Below are 23791 nucleotides of genomic sequence, written 5' to 3'. Positions count from 1 at the left end.
ATCAGCATGCTCCTGAAACCCAGCTCTCCTCTGCCTCTTTGAGCGGCCCAGAAGTATTTAATCAGCAAATACTCTTGGAAGCAGCCGAGCTGTGTGTGCAGTGACTCGGATGCCTATGAGAGTGACAGGGAACTGGTGGGTAGGACCAATTTCCTGAGCTGTGAACGCAGCACAACAGCACCGTTCCTGTGGCACTGCCAGAGGATCACTCAAGAAAGGAATTATGTATATTTTGGGCGTTGATTTGGGTTCAGAGGGATGGAGGGACAAAGCTCAGATCTACTCTATCTTGAGATGAAAAGACATTTTTTACTTTTTAGCCACTTCCCCTGTTCCACTGTTGACATGCCCAGAGGATTTGTTTCACATGCTGAACAATGTCCTTTTGCATCACCACAACAGGCATAGTCAGTCTAAAGGCCTCAAAGATTAACAAGAACAAATTTGAGCGTGGGAAGGTAGATGAGTTTACAGTGGAGTCTGTGGACATTGGAGACCTGAAAAAAATCAAGATAGGCCATGACAATAAAGGTAAGATAATCTGCTTTGTAATGTAGTATTTCTAGTGCATTAGGCACATTGCCATATAAAATAACCTGCCTCAAAGACCCTAAACATTATTTACCTTTTAGTGACAGATCCTTGCTGTCACTTCGGCTGTTATTGCTACTATATTAGCTGCTAATGCCATTCCCATAGCTGTGGCGATAACAGCATGGTGGCGGCAACTTGCAGGTACCTTTGCAACCTCTCTCTCTGTAAGAGGCTCTTTAGTTTTTCAGCCACATCTTCAGAGAGATTTCTCACGTATCACAAAACCTGTCAGTTTTTCTTGTTCCACATGGGACCTGTAGACTTGTCTCATTTCTTTTATCAATATTTTTGTTGTTTTCATCATCACGTCCTAGCTGCTTCTTAGACATAGATGTGTCTCTACTTAAAACCAGGGAAGCAGTGGAACTCCTTCCCTATGGGGCAGCAAGTGACATGTTTGTTGATAACTACTCTGTCTTATTAAAAAGGCAAATTAATCTAAGCAATGGTGTATTTAGCACTTCCATGAGCACATCTTTAACCTGACACATATAGAAACGTAAAGCACCTTAGCTCAAACCTGCACAATCTAATGCTTGCAATGATCGTTATGGTATCTATTCTATTATTCCATTGGCAAAAGAGAGGAAGATTTATTTCTCAGAGGTCTGGAATGCAATGATTCATTTGCTGTTGTCTATAAAGGCTTTGTGGGTTATTCACTGTTATCTTTCCATCCACAGGTAATTCAACTGGTTGGTTTCTGGAATGGGTGGAGATTGATGCCCCATCACTGGGACAGTGCCTCAAGTTCCCCTGTGGCCGTTGGCTGGATAAATCGGAGGATGATGGAGCCATTGAGAGAGTTATCTTCCCTGCAGAACTGCAGACAACAGAATATATCCCATGTGAGCACAATGCCATTTCCCCAGGACACACCCATTATTACAGAAGATAAAATCTCACTAGCTCATGCAGTTTTATAGGCTTGGCCTCTCCCTTGAACTGGCTTTGAAAAAATTATAAATACATCACATGCCAACTATTCCAATTACCACAAGAAAATTCCTCTGGGTGCTCTAGACTAACATTTTCTGTATTTCCCAAATCAGAGAGACATCAGAAGCCATGTGGTTGTGTATGACTGCCTTTTCGCTCCCTCTTGCGCTTTCATCTCCAAGTCCTCAGCCCATTCTAAGCCGTCTTCCTTGTCTCCAGTTTCCCTTTGATCTTGTGCCGTTCTAATATTACTGTTTCTATTGCAAAGCAGACACTTTGGTCTTGCTTCCAAGCCTCGGTTCTCCCAGTGTCTTTGGCATTGCACACCTCTCTTGCTGAAAGACCCTCTTCCAGCGTATCTTCAGTGTGGTGCACCAGTCTGCCTCTTTTAGTATTCTCCAATTTTCCTTTATTTTTCACTTCACTCCCCTCTAAACTAATGTTTGGTGTAAATCCAATGTCTTTTGGGAGCTCCTTCTGAGTGCTAAGCTGATAATTTTCAAGTCTGCTATGGCACCTCAAAGTCTTCTGTTCAGGCAGCTTATGTTCCTACCTCCAGAACATCAAGAATCAGATAACGTGGCTTTCTTGAAATAAGTGACTGGAAACATTATTTTTCTTATTCTGTTGCCCTCTCTTTCACATGTTCATCCTTGACTGTGTGCAGGGAACTCACAGCCCTGGGACTGTATTTGACTTGTCCCTCCCTGATCTGACTCATTTCAAGTTGTCGACAAATATTTGCTGGCCCACTTTCAGGGGACTGTCAAAATTGTCTTTTCACTTCATTAGGTTGGATGCCACAAAGATGAGGGATGATGTCTGGAACCCGAGAAATGATTTCCACCGCATGTGCTGCCAGATGCTTCCTAGGTCACTCTGCACAAATGATAAGTTGTTCACACCAAAGAAATCGCCGATCTCATTGCATCCCTCATTGTATGCATTGATGGCATCAAAATCTTACCTCTTGCAGTTCCTTATTTAAACATCAAAAGTTAGAGCTGCTTAATCTCCCTTTTTCTGCCTCAGTTTCCTTCTTCATAAGTAGTTGTGAAAATAACCATATGGAAGACTACCAGCTGCTTTGGCTCCTTCTTTTTTACTGTCAGCACTGTGGTTCATGTTGAAGGTCTCCTTCACGCTGGCTGGCCAACCCTCCAATGTCCAGATCCTCCTATCCCACAGTCTGTAAGCTAAATTCATGTTTCTTCTCTGAGGATCTACCAATTTCATCTCTTTGTGCCTCCCTCATGCTTTGACCAAGCTATTTTTTTTTATTTTTTTTTCGCTTGGGTCTTGCTTTCTTTACCAAAACTGTCTGGAGCAGAGACATGGATACTCTTTGCTCCCTTTGTCACTTTTGTCAGTCAACTGGAAGATGTAACAGTCTTTATGTTTGAAAAAATAAATTTGTAGATAGGTGTAGTGAATATGTTTGTAGAAGTGACTATAACCCAAAGACCTTGTACGTGCTTCTCATCAGGTTTTTCCATGTTATCCCAGTTGATATATATATTGATGCAGATGTTGACTATATAATTTATTAATGTCCCAGTATACTGCAATGATGTAAGAGTTTCTGGCATACCATGCCTTTCAGTACATAGTTCCTGTAAACCTGATTTTTGTCAGCTGTCCACATCCAGCCTTCGAAAACAGTCAGGCCTCTCTGGCAAAAAGATTACACCAAACCTGGTTCCAGCTTAGGCTGTTTCACTATTTAAACCATTCCCACTGTGCTATTATTTACTGCATTCTGGTTTCCTAACTATTAACCTGGGGGCTTCAGTTTGCCAGAGGTAGCTAAAATGGTTTGATTTGCTTTGTGATGACTCGTGCCAGAGTTGTTTCACATTGAACAAACGATGAAAACATGTCATTGGCAGTCCAATTAAAATCATGCCTGTGGGGATACAACTTTAAAACTGCCATGTAAATGAAATAGGAGTCTGACAGCTGAAAGTTGTGCTGCTAGTGACCTTGTTACAGTGCTGCTTTGCTGATTCAGTTCTAAGCTGATGTTAATATTCAAGCAACAAGATCAAGCGCCACGGACTTCAGCAGAGAAGATAATTTTTAATTCATAATGCGTAGCATGTGATTTTTGGTCTCCAGGATTTTTTTTTCCCTCCTCTTACATACTGGAGAAACTATTCCAGTTTACCTGCAGCACAGCAGAGCAGATTTCATTGAGTTGGGCAGAAAGAATATTAAGTACCTCCAGGCTGACTCTCTGTAGAAGAAAACTTCTTCATCTCTGTTCTCCTGAGAGCCATATTTAGAGAGCCTGGGATTTTCAATGAATGATTAGTCTCTGATATGCATAATCAGAGTTACTCCGGCAGTAACAGACGTGGTGCCAGAAACCTTCTCTCTACCCTAACAAGGATGCTGAATCTGAAATATAGCACAAAGTGCTGTAGTGTAAATAGCAAAGATGACTGAAGTCACTGCAGCATAGGAGGATGCAGATGACAAGCAGCTGAGAAGATTGTAGTGAGGGATAGGAAATGGTGGAAGCTGGGTGGGCGGTGTATGGGAAAGGGACGGCAGGGAGAGGATCTTGGTGACAGTGCTGGTGTCGAAGGCTGTGCTTATGTGTAGCGATGTGGACTACAGGGATTGTGTCTGCTTGTGGCAGGAGAAGTCCCTGTAGCTCACCAGTGGTGCCCAAGGCTTTCCTGGCATTTTTCATCTATAGATTTCAGACAGGATTTACAAGAGATGGGGATGGGGTTCAGTTTGCCAAATGGCACACCTGAATTTACATGTCCTCATGGCAGTGAAGTGTCTGAATTCTCATTATCATCAATAAATGTTTGGTCATTCACAGATGGTGGATTTGGAGAATGATTCAGCTAACCTCAAGGAAGATGCCTGCATTGGTTTGTCTGACTCTTTCTTCAAGCTGCATTGACTTTAGTGGTTACATCTGGAGATGTACACACCTATTTGATGTGCAGACATCTGAACATAAGCCTCACTCTGTGAGCTAAACACCATCTCAACTTGGAAACTGAGGTGGAAAGTGGCATAGCTAAGGATATTCTACAAATCTGTAGGAGAACCAGGAACAGAGCCCCGGTCTTATTCCTGGGTCAGACTTACTCCTGAGCAAGTCTGAGTCATGCTCCAGCAGGGCTCAGCAATGAGAAGCTGTGAAGATGGAAAAGGACAAAAGGCAGCATCAGATTTTGGGGTCATGGGATATTCTGGAGAAAACAAGGGAACAAAATAAGTGAGCATTTAGAGGCTTGATCCTTAGTGTCCTGCATTCACCATTGATCTGCTAGTAATTTACCCTGTTTGCCTTGGTGTTAAGAAGAAAGAGGTACTAAGAGAAAACTAGATCAGAGTGGACAGCAGAGGGTTTTACTTCTTTTCCTTATGATTGATTTTTGTCACTTGTTTAGTAATGAAAGTTTTTTACTGACAAGGCTATCTTGAATATTTATATACTGCCTCCAGTTGGCTTAACTTCATCCATCTGCCTAGTTGCTAAAAAATTTGTGAATTCATGTTTTGCTTTAAGACTTGAGCTGTTGAAGTAAATCCTGTTTCAATAACTTTAGATGGCAGGTATAAATATACTGAGTGTTTTCTGATCATGTGATTAATACCAAAATCTCAGTAAATGAACATGCATCAAGGTAGACTGGCCTTATAAGGTTAAAGGAAATTCCTCTGGATTCTCATAGAACTGACCACCTTGATAATTAAATGACCACAAGTGTGCGATTCCTACCCTGTCCTCTTTAACTGTTAAGTTTTCTAATACAGATTTTGTTTTATTAAAATGTTCTTAGGAGCATTGCTACACTGCTTACTAGCTTTCAATTGTTCAATTTTCTGCCATTTCCTGATTTAGTCCTTAGGAGCATTGGTACACTGCTTACTAACTTTCATTTGTTTGTTTTAATTTTCTACCATTTCCTAATTTAGTTGTTCCTTACGAGATCACTGTCTACACCAGTGATATCTTTGGAGCTGGCACGGATGCAGACGTCTTCATTGTTCTCTATGGAAGCGATGGGATCTGCACTCAGCAGAAATCCCTGTGCCTCAACAAGAGAGAGCAAAGGATGTATTTTGAAAGGAATTCGGTGAATCAGTTCATCGTGGAGGTAAGATCAAAAAGATGCTCGCTGTCATTAGGTTGTCCTAAGGAGATTAAGAAGAGAAAATGGAGCGAAGTGGGATTTTTTGCTCTTTCAAGGAAAGCTATTCAGCTCTTGTATTTGGAGAATAAAGTCTGTAACAGACTTACTGTGTACTGGAGCAGATCTTTTCTCACTGACCTCCCACTAGTAGCAACTTAAAGTAATCAACATGCTGTGTCCCTGGGGCCTAATGCCACCGTAAGCCTTGTAAGGACTGGTGCAAATTTACTATGGAGCTGAGATGTACCAATACATGGAGATGGAGCCTTGCCCTGCCCCGTAGAGTTGAGAGGCACTCTGGAAGGTCTTTACATCTTCCACTTCCTAGCCTATACTTGGTAAAGAGAGGGTATCAATCTCCCTCCATACCAGGTCTAATATGTGAATCTCTCTTTATCACTCTTACTTGCTTGCATATTTGCTTTCTCTTGCAGTTTGCAATACTTTGAACAAACGCTTGCAGTATTGCTGAAACTAGCTGCCTTGTGTTTAAGGTCCCTATGCATCCTTTCATGTTCCTGTTTCAGCAGATTATGTTGAAGGATCTCGTCTATGGTGCTCATTAATTACGTAGCACTTCATTTGGGGTGCATGGTCTGTTCATTTTTTCTAACTCTATGGCAACCTGAGCATCATGGTCTGTTTCTATGTATCCTTGGACAGAGAGATTTTTACTTTGCTGAGGACACCCTGATTTTTGAATACCTGAGGCTAACTTCTTGAAAGATCTTATCAAATATCTCCAGAAGTGTTTGCACAACTGTATGCATATACTAAACCAGTGCACGTAAATGCAGCTCATTTACATCGTTATTCCTGAGAATTTGTGAGAGGCAAAAATATAGGCAGTCCTGCTCTGGCCTATCCTTTTGGTACTGCTTCATGTCCTCACTTTCCCTCCCTGGATGAAACATCAACACTGACTTTGTAGAGGCCCGCACAACCTCTCTGTGTTTTCAGTTTGGTTTGGTTTTGTAAAATAATTGAAGGTAAATCTTAAACTAAATTTTTTAACAAGTTAAAATATTTCCAGCCCACATTGTTGTTATATGGCATGAATCATAAAATAAATCCCCAATGTGAATCCTTAAAAACAAAGAATAAGACTTATCCCTGTGGAGTTTCCACGTAGTTTTTCATAATAGAGGTTGCATTAATCCATAGGTATAAATTTTAAACAGAGTGTTATTGTTATTTCTTTATTCCATATGATTTATTTTAGGTTTGCTAGAATCTGAAACATCAGTACTTTTCTTAGATGAAGTGAGTGAAAATGCAGTTTGTTCTCCAGATTTATAACATCATATTAACCTGTCCCCAAACTCCATTCTCTCTTCACCGGTTCGTCTTGCTGCAGGAGATGGGGATGAAGCAAAATATATTCTTCTTTTACCTACTTGTGTAGCTCCATAATTTGGAGTTCAACAGACCTTAAAAACAGTTTAGGGATCTCAGGAAACACAAACAGAATTGCCTGTTTGTTTTAGTGTTTTTAACTGCTCCTACCATTTTGTATTTTGCAAAAGAGGCAAAAAAGATTAGAGATCGGTCTCAGCTGTGCTCCCAAGTGATGATTTGTTCGCGATGCATGCAGCAGAGTAAAGACCACTTCTTTAACATGACTCTTTATGGGTCAAGCGTCACTTTACTGCTATGTATTGATTAAAACCCTCACTGAAAGTTGAGTATTTGGACAGGACAAAGGAGGAAGAAAATACTTTTCTCCTACTGTATACTTGTGAGCATGAGTAAGTTTTAGAAATTAGTTTGGATCATTTAATTATTTTGCAATTGATGTTCATGCTGTCTAAAGTCAGGGCAGGGCTGGCGAAGTCAAATCGCGTGAACTTCTTGAGTAGTGCAATCAGTCTTACTGAGTCGAGGAGTCCCCCAAAATTACTCATGTCTTTCCTTCAGTATGGGCCAATGCTGTCAGCTGGGGAGAGAAGAAGGGAGTAGTCTCCAGCAGTGCAAATTGAGATGTTCAGTTTTCTCATGTTTCCAAGAAGAAAAGGCTCCAAGTCCCTATGGACAGAAAGACAGCTCAGTGTGCTTCCCTATGTGCAAAGGAGGTTTGCAGCCAGCCTTGCTTTTTTTTAAAGGCCAACTGTACAAAAGCTTGCACTGAAATAAACAAAAGCTATTACTTAGAAGCAAATATCACTTTTTCCTGTTCAAGCCTTTGGAAGGGAGGTGACTTAAAAGTAATAAACTAGTAACAAATTGCTCAAGTAATAAAGTGAGGCATAAAAAAAGAGTAGCCACTTCATAAGATAGTGATCCCATTGACCTGCTCAGAATGGCATTGGGATTCTGTGGTGTAACAGGAGAGAGATAATATAAAATGCCAGGCTATAAATATTGTACTTTCAACTCAAAGCTATTCTTCCAGTGTTATAAGAGTGCATGTAAGTGTTTAAAAAGGAAAGGGATATAAAAAAGAACAATTTAAGACACAGCAGCATTGCAATTTAGAAAAAATTACCTTCGAGTCCCACTCAGATGCAGGATTGCTGCTGTGCAACTAAACCAATCTCATACCTATCTCTTGCGTAAAGCAAGATTCTCTCCATTTTTAGAAGAGAAGTTCAGGGAAACCCTTTAGCTAAAATGCAAGTTAGGGTGTAATTGGCATCAACACTAATATTTGCTCCCCTAGGACTTCATACAGACTGGAAAAATAGGAAATAAGCTAAAAATGTAGTGTCTCAAAAGTTGCCTGTTGTTCATGCAGTAATCTTTCTCTTTTTCTTTTGTTCTTTTTTTTTTTTTTTTTTTTCTATAGCTGGAGGACGTTGGTGATGTTATTGAAAAGATTCGCATAGGACACAAGGGTGGAGGACTGAACTCTGGATGGCATTTGGACCGTGTGGCGATTCGGAGACTGTTGCCAAATGGAAAGGTAGGCTGTGAATCCCAGCACTCTGCAATACATTTCCATTAGCAGCCGCTTCCATTTCCCAAAGCGTATCTTCTGTATGCAAAGTGTGATTAACAATGAAAAATGACTCCCTCAGGAACAATGTACACTAATGAACTTGCTAGAGCTTGGGGATCTGGGAACAACAAACATGTATTACCATGTTTTATTTTTGAAATGTTGATTATAAGACTCTGCAATCATTGCTTTTTAAAAAATGCTGTCCCCATTGTACCTTTTGACTAGAATACAGTTACTTCCTCCTGGCAGTGGACAAGACCAAAGCAGTGATGTTGCTCCTCCACCTTTTGGAGGTCTTCGCTACTCTCTATCTTTTGTGTGAAGGAGTGATCTGCCTGCTGGGTTTGGAGGCAATGTTATCATGACTTGCTTGCTGGACTAAGAGGGGAAATTCCCGAGTTTGTACCCATTGCTGGGCAAATATAGCTAAAGAATTACAGGGCTGAGCAGACGTCCCTGTGCTGTGCTGCACCACTGTCACTGGACCACCCAGAGTACCCAAGGCTAACTTAGATAATGGTGGTTTTGAGTGACACAAGAGACCAAAGCTTCATATTTTCATGTGTAGTTTTGTTTTGAACAATCAGAGGGAAGGAAGCGGGAAGTGGGAGTACCATTTCAAAATAAAAAGTATCAACAAGATAAAAAGCATGGACAAGAAATAGTTTCATCAGTCCCTTAATTCTGGAAGAATAAATGCAGGGAGCCAGTACAATTAAGAGAAGCAAAATGCCTGTCAGTGCAATTTCCTGAATCATTCATATAAAACCCATGAGGTTAAGTCCTAGCACTTTTGGTTGCTCATGTCAACAGGATAAAGGCAGTGCAGCCAGACAGGTCATCTTGATCTTGTCTACATAAGAAACTGTTCCTTGGCCCTGCTTTCAGATGCTGGCTGCAGGAACAGGAATGAGTCTGGGTGCAGGGAAGTTCAGAAGAAAATCATCTCTTCAGGACCAGTTCAGAATTGGAGCAGTAGCTGTGTTTGGGAACACCTGGGCTCTCTACTCTGTCTTGTCCTTTATCCCCTTATTCTGAAGGGACGTCAGCTTTCATCTCCACCTCAATGTTCAAGTCTGCCCCCTCCTGAAAAAGCTCCTAATATCAAGTGTTGGTGTAAACATGGCTTGCTCAGTCATGGTGAACCTACTTCTCATCTTTCTTCCTCCTCCAAAATTTCCAGGATATGTTTTACTCTCTTTGCCTTACAATCAACTCAAAGGTCTGCCTTGAACCTTCCTCATCATGCTCAAGCCTGTATCCTTCTGTACAAGCTTCTTGACAAGTCAATACCCTTTGATTGTTTCTCCTTATCACCTTTTTGCCAGTCCGTTATTATCAGACATTCTGTGTATTGACTAACCCTTGCTTTGTATAGCTTCATTAGGTTAATGAACAAGATGACACTGTTTTTGGTGATATTGGTCATAGACTAAGGAAGATGAAGAGGGGAATGTGCAAAGGTATGGAAACCAAAGGAAAAAAAATTCCTGGGCTGCCTCTTTCTGCACCTACACTCTGGGAAGCTCCCAGGAGTTCCCTTTTGGATGCTCTTCCATTAGCCCAGAAGGGGGCTCAGGGCTGCATGGCTCTGCAGTCATTACAGCAGCTTTGCAGGACAGATGGTGAGAAACCTTGGAAGATGGAGGAAGGGAGGAAAACCATGAACAACTTAAAAATTGAGAGATTTAAAATTCTGCTGATCTTTTGATTATGGCATGTGAAAAAAGAAGAAAGCAGAGCACTGCATGATGCCGCTGATCAGCCGCAGGATATTATGACCTGCCACAGGATAGCAATATGCTGCCAAGGCTTCTAAAAGCTGTGCTACCTGATTAGACTGCTAAGATGTGTCTAGATGTATCTGTAATGCTGCAAAAGAAAAATGAGGTCAGTAACTTTTCAGATTAAATTGAAAGCACTTGGGTAGGAAACTAGGATTGTTGCATGCCAATAAATCTCTGTCTTGGCATGCCAATTATATCTGATTATTATATTTCATTTGTTACAACCTGGAGAAGGGCAAAGCACTGACTTTTAACACACTATCATACCCTGCCTCTAGCTTAGGCCCAGGCTCAGACTCTAATGAAACAAATTCTGCTCAAAGCTGTGAGAGGATTTTACTGTGGGTAACATAGAACAGTGCACTTTACGTCACTTAAATATTAATGCAGTCACTAACAAGGAAACTCCAATAAACCCTGTGGCAATGACATGGTGATTAACAATAACGATACAATTAACTCTTGCAGTAACTGCACATTATGTCCCACTGTGCAGGCACTCAAGTCCCCAAATATCCTATTACCAAATAAACAGTGTTCATATCAATGACATGTACCGCCAACATTATCAACGATTAGGAGCAGTTAAAAGCTTCAGTGAGAGACGTGACTGAAGTGGGATCTCTTCTGCGAGGGAAGAATTCCCACACTGAAGCATCGTTCTGGAAAGCCCTCTTTTCCCAGACTGTAGGTGAGGAGATAAGCACCGCTCGTCTGCTCAGCATGCAGTGAGATAATACAGGTTATGAGGTCAGAGAGCCAGTGCAGATAATGGGGAGGCAGAAGTAGTGGTGTGGCCAGTCATTAGGTGCTGTATTTTGTTTGTATAGCACAAATAATGCTTGAAAGTAAACTGTTTGAAATTGTCTAAAGTGCTGCCAGTTTTGTTTGACACCATTTTGTACAAGTCATGCTCCAAACTGCCTTATGGAGTTAAAAATTGCAAGCCTGGGGTTAAACAGCAGCACTGCAGGGAGCGGCAGAGGGGAAGAGAAATGGTGTTTTATTGAGAGCACAAGGTTTAGGCTGTGTGGGTTCAAAGGATGATTCTGCTGCAAACTCAAGACACTCAATCACACAAGCCCCTTGGAGGCGTTCGGCTCCTGCAGAACAACTTGTCCGGGACCTGTGCGCGGTGGTACAATGACCTTTTATTCCAGGGTAACAGTGACTGGGGTGCAGCTCTGATCTTAGGGGCACAACCTATTCCTAGTGACCGTGCCAGCGACGGCAGGATCCGGCAGCTCAAGGAAGTACAGTGGAGTAGTACACAGCAATACAATGTTCAGTATTGCTACAGTAAGAGCTACTTCCTTCTTCTACTATATATTAAAATTTTAGTATTTAAATAGTAGAAAAAGTGAAGAAAGGAACCGGTATTTGATAAATAATTACATAGACCTAATTAAGATGGATAGTATTCTTTTGTATATTATAAATGAAAGTAATGGACACAGAATACTGGAAACAGCAAAAAGCCCCTGTGCTACTTAGGAGAGAAATGCTGAAGTTGTCATTAAGGAAAGGGACGTTTTTTCTTCCTTTATTTAGTTGCTGTGAGATGAAAACTAACTTTTTTTTCTGTTCAGACTTGTGGGCTCTGCCAGTTGCATGATGGCTCATGCTCCTTTCTTTATGGAGACGTAGCCTGGGGTGCCCAGCACACAGAACCATCTTGGAGGCCTTACAGGAGTCTGTTCTTAATGAGTAGTCTGAGATTGATTTTGTTTACCAAGTGGAAAACACATGTTCTATTGTTTTTGTTTGTTTGATGATAGAAATCATATTTGTTTCCACCAAAGTGAAGTCAAAACAAAAGATCAGAAATTAAATCACTGTTTTTCTCCTCTTAATGCACGTATGGGAATTGCCTGGGAACCAGCTTGAACAGAATTATAGGGCAAAATCTTGAAGCATCGACTCAGGAAAAAAACCCCCTACTGACTTCACAGAGAATGCTGCCTGAATAAGGATTGAAGAGAGATTGCAGTCTCAGTAAGACATGACTTCAGCAGTAAGGGTGCAGTCCTGACTAGGAATTTGCAAGATCAGAAACTGGGAAGAGCAGAGACCTACTAGATCGTACAGCCCATCTCATGCACCCATTGGGAATACTGTTCTCTGCTACATGTTCATTGCTTCTTCTCAGGGTCCTCAGATGTCCTCTTTCTGGAGGACATATATTTCTATACACTATTTCAGGTCTGCATCTACGTACACATGCTTACATACATGAGTTGAAAATCCTTGCCTACATGTCATAGTATTTTCAAAGGGGAAATGCTAACATGTGTTCACTTTGTTTTGAAGAGATTATCTCTGTCATGTTTACTTCAGGGCTCAGAAACTGTCACATTTCCGTGTGAAAGATGGCTCGCGAAGTCTGAAGATGATGGCGAGATTGTCAGAGAACTGGTACCTTCTGATATTTTTACTGAAAAACTCATGAAGGATGGGACACTCAAGCAGATAGAGGAAGAGGTTGAAGACCCATTAGAAGGTAATGTAATCCTATGTGTAGGTAGGGACCTGCTCATCTGATTTTTTAGAAGAAAACACATGGGGGTGTGGTTCAAGCAAATGCAATGCTGGTATGACTGTTCACATTTCTTTCCCTTCCTGTTCTCTTACACCTGAAGCACTCCTGTGCAATGATACCATTATTTTCCTATGGAGCATTTATAAACCTGTCACAGACACCCTTTCACACAGGCATAGTTTGCATGTCTCCTCTGATGCCTAACAAATTTCCTCCATCTTGTCCTTGTCTTGTCTCTAAACATCTTTCTTTGCCCAACTTCACCTGTCCTATGCACTCTACCCCTTCTTTTCCTTCCCTACAAGTCTGATTTATGCTCCTCTTTCCTCCCAAAGTTGTTTTTCCTGCTGCTCTTCAGGTACGTATGGACACCCTCTAAAAATGTGCCTCTAGGCAGCTAGCCTCACCTCATTAAATTACCTCTGGGGAGTACACTCTTATGCAATTCTGAGCCCATCTTAGAGAGTGTTCGCATTCCATGGTCCTCTTGGTAGCTGAAGCAACTGAACAAGAGCTGAAGTTTCATCCTAAACTCATCGCTTCTCTGTATGCCCAGCTGTTCCTAACTCTTTCTCCTCTAGGACCTCCTTTTCCCAGCCTGAGCTCCTTCTGCCCTTGATTGAAGTTGTGAACATTCCTACATCCTGAGCAGAGCAAATTGAATTCAGCTGCTATCTTCATTCTTGGTTCTTGCATCTGGCAACAAGATGATTCAACAGAGAAAATCATTGCTCTCCCTGTTTTGTTTCTCTCAGAGTCTGATTTACATTTACAGTGCACCATTCTCAGGGTGGACTTTATACTGGTTGTAAGTGGTTTCCGTTGCCAAGGGAAGAGCTGCCTTGCTGTAAGGAAGGCTGGAGCCTTTGCACTGTGCCCTTAGAAGAGGGAGATGTGCTCGTTCCTCTGGTTAGGAACTATGTGGTAACTCATGGAAGATTTTTTTTTTCCTGCAGGGGCAAAGACAGTTTTAATATCAATTAGTAAGTGGCAAGACTGCTAGGTGCCTGCATGACATTTTCTTTAACTTACTAACTTCTGTTGCTTTATCTTGCACTAGTTACCATGTGTTAACTAACCTGGGTGACTATTTTCTTCCTTCTAAAGGCAAACCCTTAAAACAAGTTTCACAGTCTATGGAACAGGATTTTTGGATGACTGTATGTTTCTTTTAGGTGGAGCTAGGGCTAAGTTTGGGAACTTCTACTTTAGATATAAAACATCTGGGAAAGGAATTATATCTTCTGCATCTCTCTGAGTCCTCATACATCTTGGGCGGTGACACAATTTAAATGACAGCAATGGAAAATCAGTTTGTGGTATTCTGAAGATCATCTTCTATACAGTAGACTGCATTTTGGTCCTGAAGGTCTCTAGAAGTGGAAGCAAAAACCAAAAAGGGATGCATGACTAATTAAACTATATGCATTGCTTCCTTCATTACTAATGTAGCAGCTGTCTCTCAAATGCAAAGCTGTAACTCTGTAGGTCATAATGTGAAGAGGCAAACCAGAAAACCTGGTGCTGCACCTAGCCTGATGAATGGTCACGATTCATTTCTCAGAGAAATCGATGGAAATCTTTCATGGACTATGAAGCAGAATAGGCCTGTTTTACTGGGAAAGAAAAAAAAGAACAGAAGAAAAAGACAATATAGATGCTTTTCTTTGATGCTGTTAACGTACAAAGAAAAATCCTAACTAAGACTTTGTGCCTCTTCCTCAATTGTATTGCCCTAGGATTTGCAAGGAGGCATTCTCTAGGGCTGGTACGCCATCAGGGTAATCAGACACTTGTGCAGTTCCTAATTGTTTTCCTGGAGAGGATGCTTTCAGTAACTTTGTTTTCCCTGTGTAATTGGGAATGAAGCAGCAAAATAAAAATAAGAGTATTTAACAGGTTTAGTAAAGCACATTACTAAAGATTTGATGAGGTTTTATTGGATCATCATTGAGCAAGCTAAAGAGAAAGGGTACTTAAACAGTATAGCTGAAGCACTTTCTTAATTAAATACTGTCTCAGCAAAAGGACCCAGAAACCTGTCTGTCTGGGGAATTTATAGAGATTCATGCTGTTAACTCTGGTTGTAACTGCACATCTGAATCCCTGGAGTTTGTTTATGGAAGGTGGAGTATTAAGAATTCACAACACTGAACCACTTCTTTTGAAATGTATGTCCCTTGAGCCTCAGTACGAAAAGGTGCAGAGTTCCCTCACCTCTATCGACATCGCATCCAATAATAACCATAATGATTCTTTGCATTTTTAACTGCACACTGTGTGATCAAAGCTATACACAGGAATTGATTAGATGGAAAAAAGGAAAGTCATCAAATTTCAGCCCAGTGATTCCCCAACCTTTGCATCATTATCAGAAGCCTGGAAAGATAAAGTATATGGGATTTCAAACCTCCAAGAACTGAGAGATGGGCAGAAAGTTTGGGGACCATTTTTTCTAGGTAATTTTGGTATCTAAGATAGGCCTTGATCATTCACCTGGCCAGAAATCACATCTCTGTTTCTTTCTGCAGTTCACACATACAAGATCAGCGTGTTCACAGGAGATATCTATGGTGCTGGGACAGATGCTAATGTTTTCCTGAATATCTATGGAGATCTGGGGGACACAGGAGAGAGGAAACTCAGCAAATCTGAAACAAACTTCAACAAGTTTGAAAGAAGACAGGTACACGTGCAACAGCTTAATAACACTTTCCATTTCACAGTCTTTAACCTAACAAGTCCATAGGCTGAGTTTTCCTCTGAGGGGTCATAGAATCACAGAATGGTTTGGGTTGGAAGGGACCTCAAAGATCAACTAGTTCCACCCCCCCTGCTACAGGCAGGGACACCATCCACTAGACTATGCTGCCCAAAGCCCCATCCAACCTGGTCTTGAACACTTCCAGGGATGGGGCATCCACAACCTCTCTGGGCAAATTCTGGGATGAATTAATTGATTCCATTTACCATGTTCATTGCCTCTCAAAATGCTTTGTGTGGATTGTCAGCTGGGTATTATGACTGACAGGCACCACAGCACATGGGTAGATGTTTCTGTGAAGTCACTGATAGATAAATTATGAGCGTGGTCCATACAAACTGGCTTGAATTGTAAGATGCAGATTTGAGACCACACAAATCCTGAGGTGTCTCATTCCCGTAGCCTCCATACAACTGATTGACATGTACATAGTATATATTGTAACTCACCGCAGAGCATCATAAATTGATGGGGCCTAAACTGCAGCTGTGTTTGACAAAATAACTCCAAAAGTGGTAATCTGTGGTCAGTCCATGAGTCACATTCACAGCCTCACATGGAGATACTCGCATATAATGATGGCAAAGATTGTCTTATCTGGATTGCCCATACAAATCTGACTGGATTAGAAAGCCTTAGATTACTTAGAATTAAAAATCAGGATGTAAAATTCCAGGAATGCAGAGTTGTAATTAGTTGTAAAAGTGACATTTTGTGCAGCTCCCTTAATAGCAGAAGCAGGCTTCAAAACACTTCCCTGCAGAACATTTTTAGCATGGATATATGCCTCTCTCTATAGACTGCTGCAAAGCTTTTAATCAAACACCGTCATGTGAGACGGAATTTAAACACATATTGTCCTTTGTAGTCTCCGTTTGCTTTTGTCCAGTAGATGATCTGTTGAGAGCTCGTTAACTGCTGTTGAACACCCTGCAGGAGGATACATTTACTATACAGGCTGTGGACCTTGGCATTTTGTACAAGATCAAGATTCGTCATGACAATAGCATGTTCAGTCCTGACTGGTTCCTGGAAAAAGTAGAGATCCTGGATGAGACCACAGAGGAGTCATTCATTTTCCTGTGTGAGCGCTGGCTCTCTAGAAAGAAAGAGGACAAAAAGATAGAGCGTACACTTTATGAACAGGTACGGTTATGGCTCAAAGCTGTAATCCCAACCCACTGCTACTAATAAATATAAAATTATTGAATATCTGGTTGAAGTCCAAGACAGATCATTAGGGACTCATGCTTTTTGACTTGTCCAAACTGAATTTGCGATTTTCAGACAAGTGCTGAAAGTATGGCCACTTTCAGCCCAGTATCACTAGCTCTGTAATGTGTAGTTTCAACAGGAAAATATAGAAGTCTAAGAGAAAACTCTTCAGCCCTAGAGTCAAAGTGCCTTGTTGATGCCCAGTTGTGTATATATCCCTGCTGCTCTCCTTGCTGTGCCCACAAAGTAGGTTAGTTATGGTTCCACTATTCAAAGTCCACAAGCCAACATATTGGGTCCTTTGATTTCATCCCCATTGAACCAGATGGGTTTATCTCTTCAGCAACTCCTTCCACCAATGCCAAACACTAAAAAAAATCTAGTTTCTTTGCTATAGCTAAAAGCACCAAATGATTTTTAGTGAAATGCCCTTTCTTGCACATTCTCTGTTTGCTTTATCAGGCTAATACAGCTAATTGGAATTCGAGGTACATACACTAATTAAAAGTAGCAAACAAGATTAATAGACCTCTCTTGCTTCTATACAGTGAGGCATAATAAAGCAGCTGATAAAGTCTATTGTATTTAAGGAGTCCACTTTGCAAAATACAGTAGATATTTGAATTGACAATTACCACTAAAATTATCATCAATGAAGTTGGTACAGACTCACCCTAAATACAACAGAATGGATGTAAGAAGAGTTACACCATGGATGAGTATTGCCATATGGTCCCTCATAAAATTGCAGCAGATGATGCTATGAATTCTTGTGGCCATACTTACCCTGTTGCTCATATTAATTCATAATGAGGAAAAGGTAATAGTGGGGTTTTTTTAATCACATGACTGCGAAGTGAGAGCCTCATGTTTATTGGATAATGACACTGAATGCATCTTCACTAACTCCTCAAATGCAATAGATGTTTTGTATCATTCAGCTTTGCAGTACTCTCCCCCATACACTCTTTGACCTGTACCAGCTCAATTAGTCTGACACCACAGTGTGTGCCCTGATGATAAGCACATCTGGCACCATCACATCCGTCTGAATTTTCTGTGGCTATTTCTTACAGAGGTAGCAAAGTCACAACACACCATTAAAGTCTGTCACGTCCATTATGTTTTCTTTTATTATAACATGCATCCAAAATGACCTGTCAAGGTTACCAATGAAGGAAACTAATGACCTGCAGTAAATTACAAGTCACGTTTATTTGAGCTACATTGAGCAAAAAGCTACCTGGGAAACTACAGGGATTTCATTTCGTGTTGTTCTTGGCGGCACATGGGAACAGCTGACAGCACCTGAGCACTCAACCTCATTACCCTCCCATACATGCCTTCTGACTAGAGCTATGATGGCGAGCGAAACAGCCTGGACGACTTGTCTCTCAGCCTGTCGAGTCAGGACAGCAATGCAAACCTGAAGGAGATGAAAAAATCCAGCTTGGTCAAGGCAGCAGAAGAAGGAACACGTGAGCGAGCACCATGTTTGATTGCTTGCATGCATGCATGTGTTCTTGGCCTTCAGTGCTTGAGCGGTTGCGTTCATCCTGGTGAAGAGCAAGGAGAGGCAGAAACAGCAAATTGCTTCTCTTCACCTTGTGTTGTGACCACTTTGGGAATTGCTGGATCAGTGCTTGTGTTTCTGTGTTTGGGCTTTAGCTACAGCTCTCTGATCCTAACAGTGGAATAAGCCATGAAGTTCACAGCAAATTCAATGTTTCCAACCCTCTTCTTTCTCTCCTGTGGAAATTTGTGATGTTGTCAGAATTAATTTTCTCCATTGCCAGCAGATATAAGTTCTGCAAACAGTGAGGTTCTTTGGACAATGTGACAGTATTGTTACGTAGGTGATATTCAAGGGTATGCCTTGTTTTCTGTTGTGGTGAGGTAAAAGGCACAGGGGACTTCTATGGGCGACTGCAATCCAAACCATGTGCCTCAGATGCCTAAGTTAGATGAGTGCATCCACATCACCAAATGTGGAAAAGGAGCTAGTCAACAACATCCATGGGGCCTCCTCAGAAAGAAACCCACTCACCTGAGGAATCATACTCCCTCTTCCTCCACACCAACTTCATTGCAGACAGCACTTCAGAGGTGGGGAGAAGTGACACTGCCCTCTGAACAGCGGGGTCTGATAGTGTTAAGGGAAGAATTTATGTAAATTTTGTATAATTTTGTCTGATGTGTCCTTCAGAGCATCCAAATCTCTTTGCAGTGAGAGGGACCACAGTCAGACATGCTCTCACTAAAAGACCCTCCCTTGGATTATCCAGGGGCTCCTTTTCCACATGATTCCTTAAAGTAGCTCTTGTTGCTGGTCAGCTCTTTTTTTTCCCTCCTATATCTCTTTGACCTACCTACTCAAGATGATGTTTCATGTAGCATATTAGATCTGAATTACTAAAGAAGGCTTTGAATTTCCTGAGACCTTATTTGCCTCGCTTAAGCCATCTCCCCTTTTCAGGATTAGGTTAGTAGTACCTCATCACCACAGATGTCTGTTTAGTATGAGTTTAAATGTGATTTTATTTTAGAACCCTTTAGGTTTTTTCCTTACAGGTAGCTGCATCACAGCAGCTGTTGGGTTGGGAGGGGAGTGGGATACGGGGAGCTGAGCAGGAGTACAGATAAGCCTCTTGGCTCTCACAAAACAAGCTTCGCCTGGGAACACTCAGGTGAGTTTGTTCTTTTCTATAAGGTGGATTCTCTTATAATTGGGCAGAAGAGGAGGGTCTGCAAATGCTGTCACTGAAAGACAAGGAGTCCGTAAACTCTGGACTGAGGTTCTCACTCAAATAACTGATGGGAAGAGTTGATGGCTCTAGTGTAGAGTTTCATCTTTAGGCTCTGGTTCCTGAGACAAAGCAAAGCCAAATATAAAAGAAAAATCTGTTTCTGGATTGCAAGTTATAGAAGTGAAATACGCTGGACTGTGTCTGCAAAGGCCAGCTCTCATGCAGGGGGGCCAGTCTTGCCTTGGCTGTGCCCAATATGAAGTGGGAAAGTTGTGCAGGTTTTGTTTCCGTCCTGGCTGTGAAGGAAGTCTGGATGGAAGATCAGTGTCCATCAGCTGAGGTTAACCTTTGTGGAAAACTTCCCCAGTCCATTGATATTTCCTTATAACTTCTACCACGCAGGCTTTTTTTTTTTTTTTTTCCCCTCTATATTTATGTATCTTTTGATTAACCACCTCTGTGTTCCAGGACAATGACTTATCATCTAAATTGCACTTACTGTTTGTTGTCATCCTACACAGAGTCTTTTAGCTTTAGATTAAGATTTTAGATGTATGGTTAAGATACTGTGTTGTAACAAGTAACTGGGCAGCAGCTGTCACAGTTTCTGTCTGTATATGTGCTCTTAGTTCCACAGCAAGTGCAAAATAATTAAACTTATCTTAAACTTTGATGGCAAGCCAAGTGTAAAATGATGTAATTTGGCTTAGGAGTTTGAGATAGCTTTCACAGACATGGTCCAAGGGAACTCACACTAATGGTTACCTGCAGCTCAGCAGATGCCCAGTAGCTGGTTTGTGATGTGATACCTGGGTTGCATGTCCCACACCTTTAAGTTGTGATGCAGACATAATGCTGCACATTGCTTAACCTGATCTGCAAAACATGTGTCTCGGGGCAATCCTTCTTTTATAATCCCATATTGTGTTCAAATGAAAAATAATCGCATTCCCATGTTCCTTCTGATATTATTTCTGTGTTGAGACAATGGATAACATCTGCCACTGTTGGCATTCCGTGTAGTTTCACAAATAATGGGTAAAACATCAGCATCTCCCATGAGAACCCATCTCCCAGCAGAGCTGGGATAGTTCCCATCATCCCCGCTGCGCCAGGGTGGTCTTTCTTCTCCGAATCCTGGAGCTCGTCATCACGACTGTCTCTGTTGCAGTGGCATGGTCTCATTAAGGAAACTTCATCTTGAAGGAATGTCAGATAAGATGGACTGTGTGAGCCAGACAACCACCTTCCGAGCTGGATAAAAAGCCAGCTGTTAATTAGTTGATTAGGGAAAGTGGTAGTGGGAGGTGCCTGGGAAAGGGAGTGACAGTTTGAGCAGCCCAGTTCTGACTCTCCCATGTTCACATGGTGACTACCTCTGAGAACCAGGAGGTGATGTGAGGATGGAGCACAGAGAAAAGTCCTGTTGACTAGGAACCTGCTTGTGTCTGAACTGGGAACCCTGCTCCATGCTTGAAGGCAGTGCTGGAGATGGTGTGGTCTACATCCCTAATGAAACCCAACCGCTGTGAGGGGGGAACACGTTGCCCTCAAACGGCCCTGAACTCTGCACAGGGACTCAAGGAAAGAGGGGGCAAAGGGACATGGGCTGGAGGACCTGTGGTGTCCTGCTGTCGCCACATACCTCAGGTTTTGCATTCTCCCACATTTGAAGAAGTAGAACTGTGGAGTCCCAGAGAAAGGGGGAGACAATGGAGAGAAGATATAAACAAACTAAAGGATCACTTTTCTAGTTTTTAGAGGAAAGAACAGCTGTGTGTCCTGCTGTCTGGTAGCAAGCTATTCCATGTCTCTGTATCCATTATTTAAAGTAGGAAATGATAACAATTTCTCATAGTTCTCATTTTTTAAATAGGTGTTTCAAGTACTTTGGCTTTAGGATGCAACACCAGTTGGAAATCCCGGTAGTTCTGTGATCTTAGTCTGTCACAGGAAACAGGGCAAAAACTGTGTAACAGAAAATTTTTATCCCTATTCAAAATATACTTTATTTAAAAGAGGAGTCTGGAGCTATTCTAAACATTACCCCTCAACATATTCTTATAAAATCTGTCTTGCCTACAGCTAAGCCCTTTTCTCCTGCTAATACCAGCAGCTCCACTGGTTATTTTGTGAAGAATGCATTGCATATCATTATGCTGGTGTGCACACTGAAATGTAAATGACACCATAAAGCGGAGAACAAGTCTTGCCTAATCATCAGTTCATTTTGTGTTGGTAGACAAAATCCTCAGACTGGGCTAAGTGATTCTCTTTGGGTTCTGCTCTGGCCAGAGGTAAGAACAGATTTGGTCAGCATGAATTTTTGCCTTCCTTGATATTGCACACATATTCTGAGTTTTTTGTCAAGGTTTATAAACCCTTTTTTTTTTTTTTTTTTTAAATCCAAAAGAGATGATGAAGCCAGGCTGTTTCGAGTCTGTGACAAGGCAAGTTTCAGAGCTCCGAGTCTCGTCAGAATGGCTTGAACAGCCCTGCACAAATGTTCTGAGAAATCAAATGAGTATTCAATGTCTAATTCTGCACCACCCGCCCAGTTACCCAAATGATCTTCTGGAAAGCACTTGAAAAGCAGTCTGGCACTTCCTTTTAACAGCTGAACTGAAATTTCTGAAAACCACAGAAAAAACCTGCTAAGTCCCAAGACTTGTCCTGGAGGTTTTTTCCCCTAACCAATATTATTCTATGATGTGTAAAATTATGGAGTGACCTACCTTTAATACAAGGATTATTCACAGTTTGCCTGGATTTGCAAAAGGATGCTGAAACCCTGAGCTGCCCCCATAGATCACAGCAGTCCTTGAATAAAGCACAAAGGAGAACATTTGCAGTTTGTACTGGGACATTCAGTCAGCGATGGTTTACCTTGGAGTCAGCATAGATTTATTTGCCTTTAATCAAATGGTGAATGTAAGATCACTTTGGTCTAATAGCCTATTTAAGATTTAGGTGCTCAGTCTCAACTTCAGGAAGGTCTCTTGGTGTAGATAAGGATTCAAGCCCTTTGCTGTTCTGTTGTCTGTTAGGGAGAAATCTGAACTTACAGCCTCCCTGCAGCCAGTGGGGTTGTCTGGGGAAATAACCCTTGCAGAATTCAGTCCCAAGTGTGTATGGGAAAGCAGTCTCCCATGCACATTTGTAGCCCAGTGAAGTGTGGTTATTATCCCTTCTCCGAACGAGTTCAATGGGATGTGAACCTATTTAGCATACACTCTGATGGGATGAGTCCCTGATTTTCTGAAGTCTCGTGTAAATGTGTATGTGTGTGGGTTTTTCTGATGATAAACCTCTGTTTGTTGCAGTGATCCCCTACCACATCACCGTCACGACGGGCACAGAATACGACTCCAGCACTGGACAGCAGAGTGTACATCATCATCATGGGTCCTCAGAAAGTGCAGACGGAGAGGGCTGTGGCTGGATCTCCCAGAAGGAAAAGATGAGTTTGCAGATGGCTCCGTAGAGAAATTCTCTGTTTGGGGCCTAGATGTTGGAGAGATCAAAAAGTGGAGGTAATTTGTGAATGCAGCGCAAGTACTGGAGGCATATGAAGTATGTGGCCAAAGACGACACACTTTCCTGTTATTCTTAGCAGTGCAGGAAAGGTACTTGCATCTAAAAGGAATGTAAACAGGGATGTGCTAATGAGATTTCACATGTGTCCGGACCTGAAAATAAGTACTCTTTACATCTTACAAACCCAAGATCCTTGGGAGGCAGAAGACAATTTTGAATTATAAGGAAGTCGTAACATGTCCCAGTTCTGTCCCATATCTGGCACTGTTTTTTCTTGGTTAATGACAGACGCAGTGAAGGTTCCCAGGATGCAGTCCTCCATCAATCTTTTTCCTAGATGGTTTTTACAGGACTTCCAGCTGGCTTTCATAAATTGTATCTGCACTGAGAAACACATCTTGTATAATTTTCTGGCTAAACATGAAAACTGTTTTCACAGCTTGGAGGACCCAAGCTTAGAGAAGAAAATTAATCATTGTTCATAAGGAACGTTACACAAATAGATTTCAGTACAGGAGTCATTTTTTCTGCTATGGCTCAGGGAGACAGCATTTGCATAGACTTA

At 41.6% G+C, this 23791-nt stretch overlaps 1 protein-coding gene across 1 annotated transcript in view; it reads left to right on the top strand.

The window, feature by feature from the left end:
• Positions 1-23791, top strand: part of LOXHD1 (lipoxygenase homology PLAT domains 1) — a 77010-nt gene that overhangs the window by 9393 nt on the left and 43826 nt on the right. Inside the window, 10 exon segments of the mRNA XM_075739711.1 lie at positions 403-531; positions 5479-5660; positions 8482-8598; positions 12762-12924; positions 15495-15649; positions 16664-16873; positions 18297-18420; positions 23013-23065; positions 23067-23120; positions 23122-23216. Of these exon segments, the coding sequence (XP_075595826.1) occupies positions 403-531; positions 5479-5660; positions 8482-8598; positions 12762-12924; positions 15495-15649; positions 16664-16873; positions 18297-18420; positions 23013-23065; positions 23067-23120; positions 23122-23216 (1282 nt within the window).

The sequence above is a fragment of the Balearica regulorum genome, chromosome Z, assembly GCF_011004875.1.
Source record: "Balearica regulorum gibbericeps isolate bBalReg1 chromosome Z, bBalReg1.pri, whole genome shotgun sequence".
Lineage (NCBI taxonomy): Eukaryota > Metazoa > Chordata > Aves > Gruiformes > Gruidae > Balearica > Balearica regulorum.
Note: the sequence above shows the minus strand (reverse complement) of the source record. Positions and strands in the feature narration are given on the sequence as shown.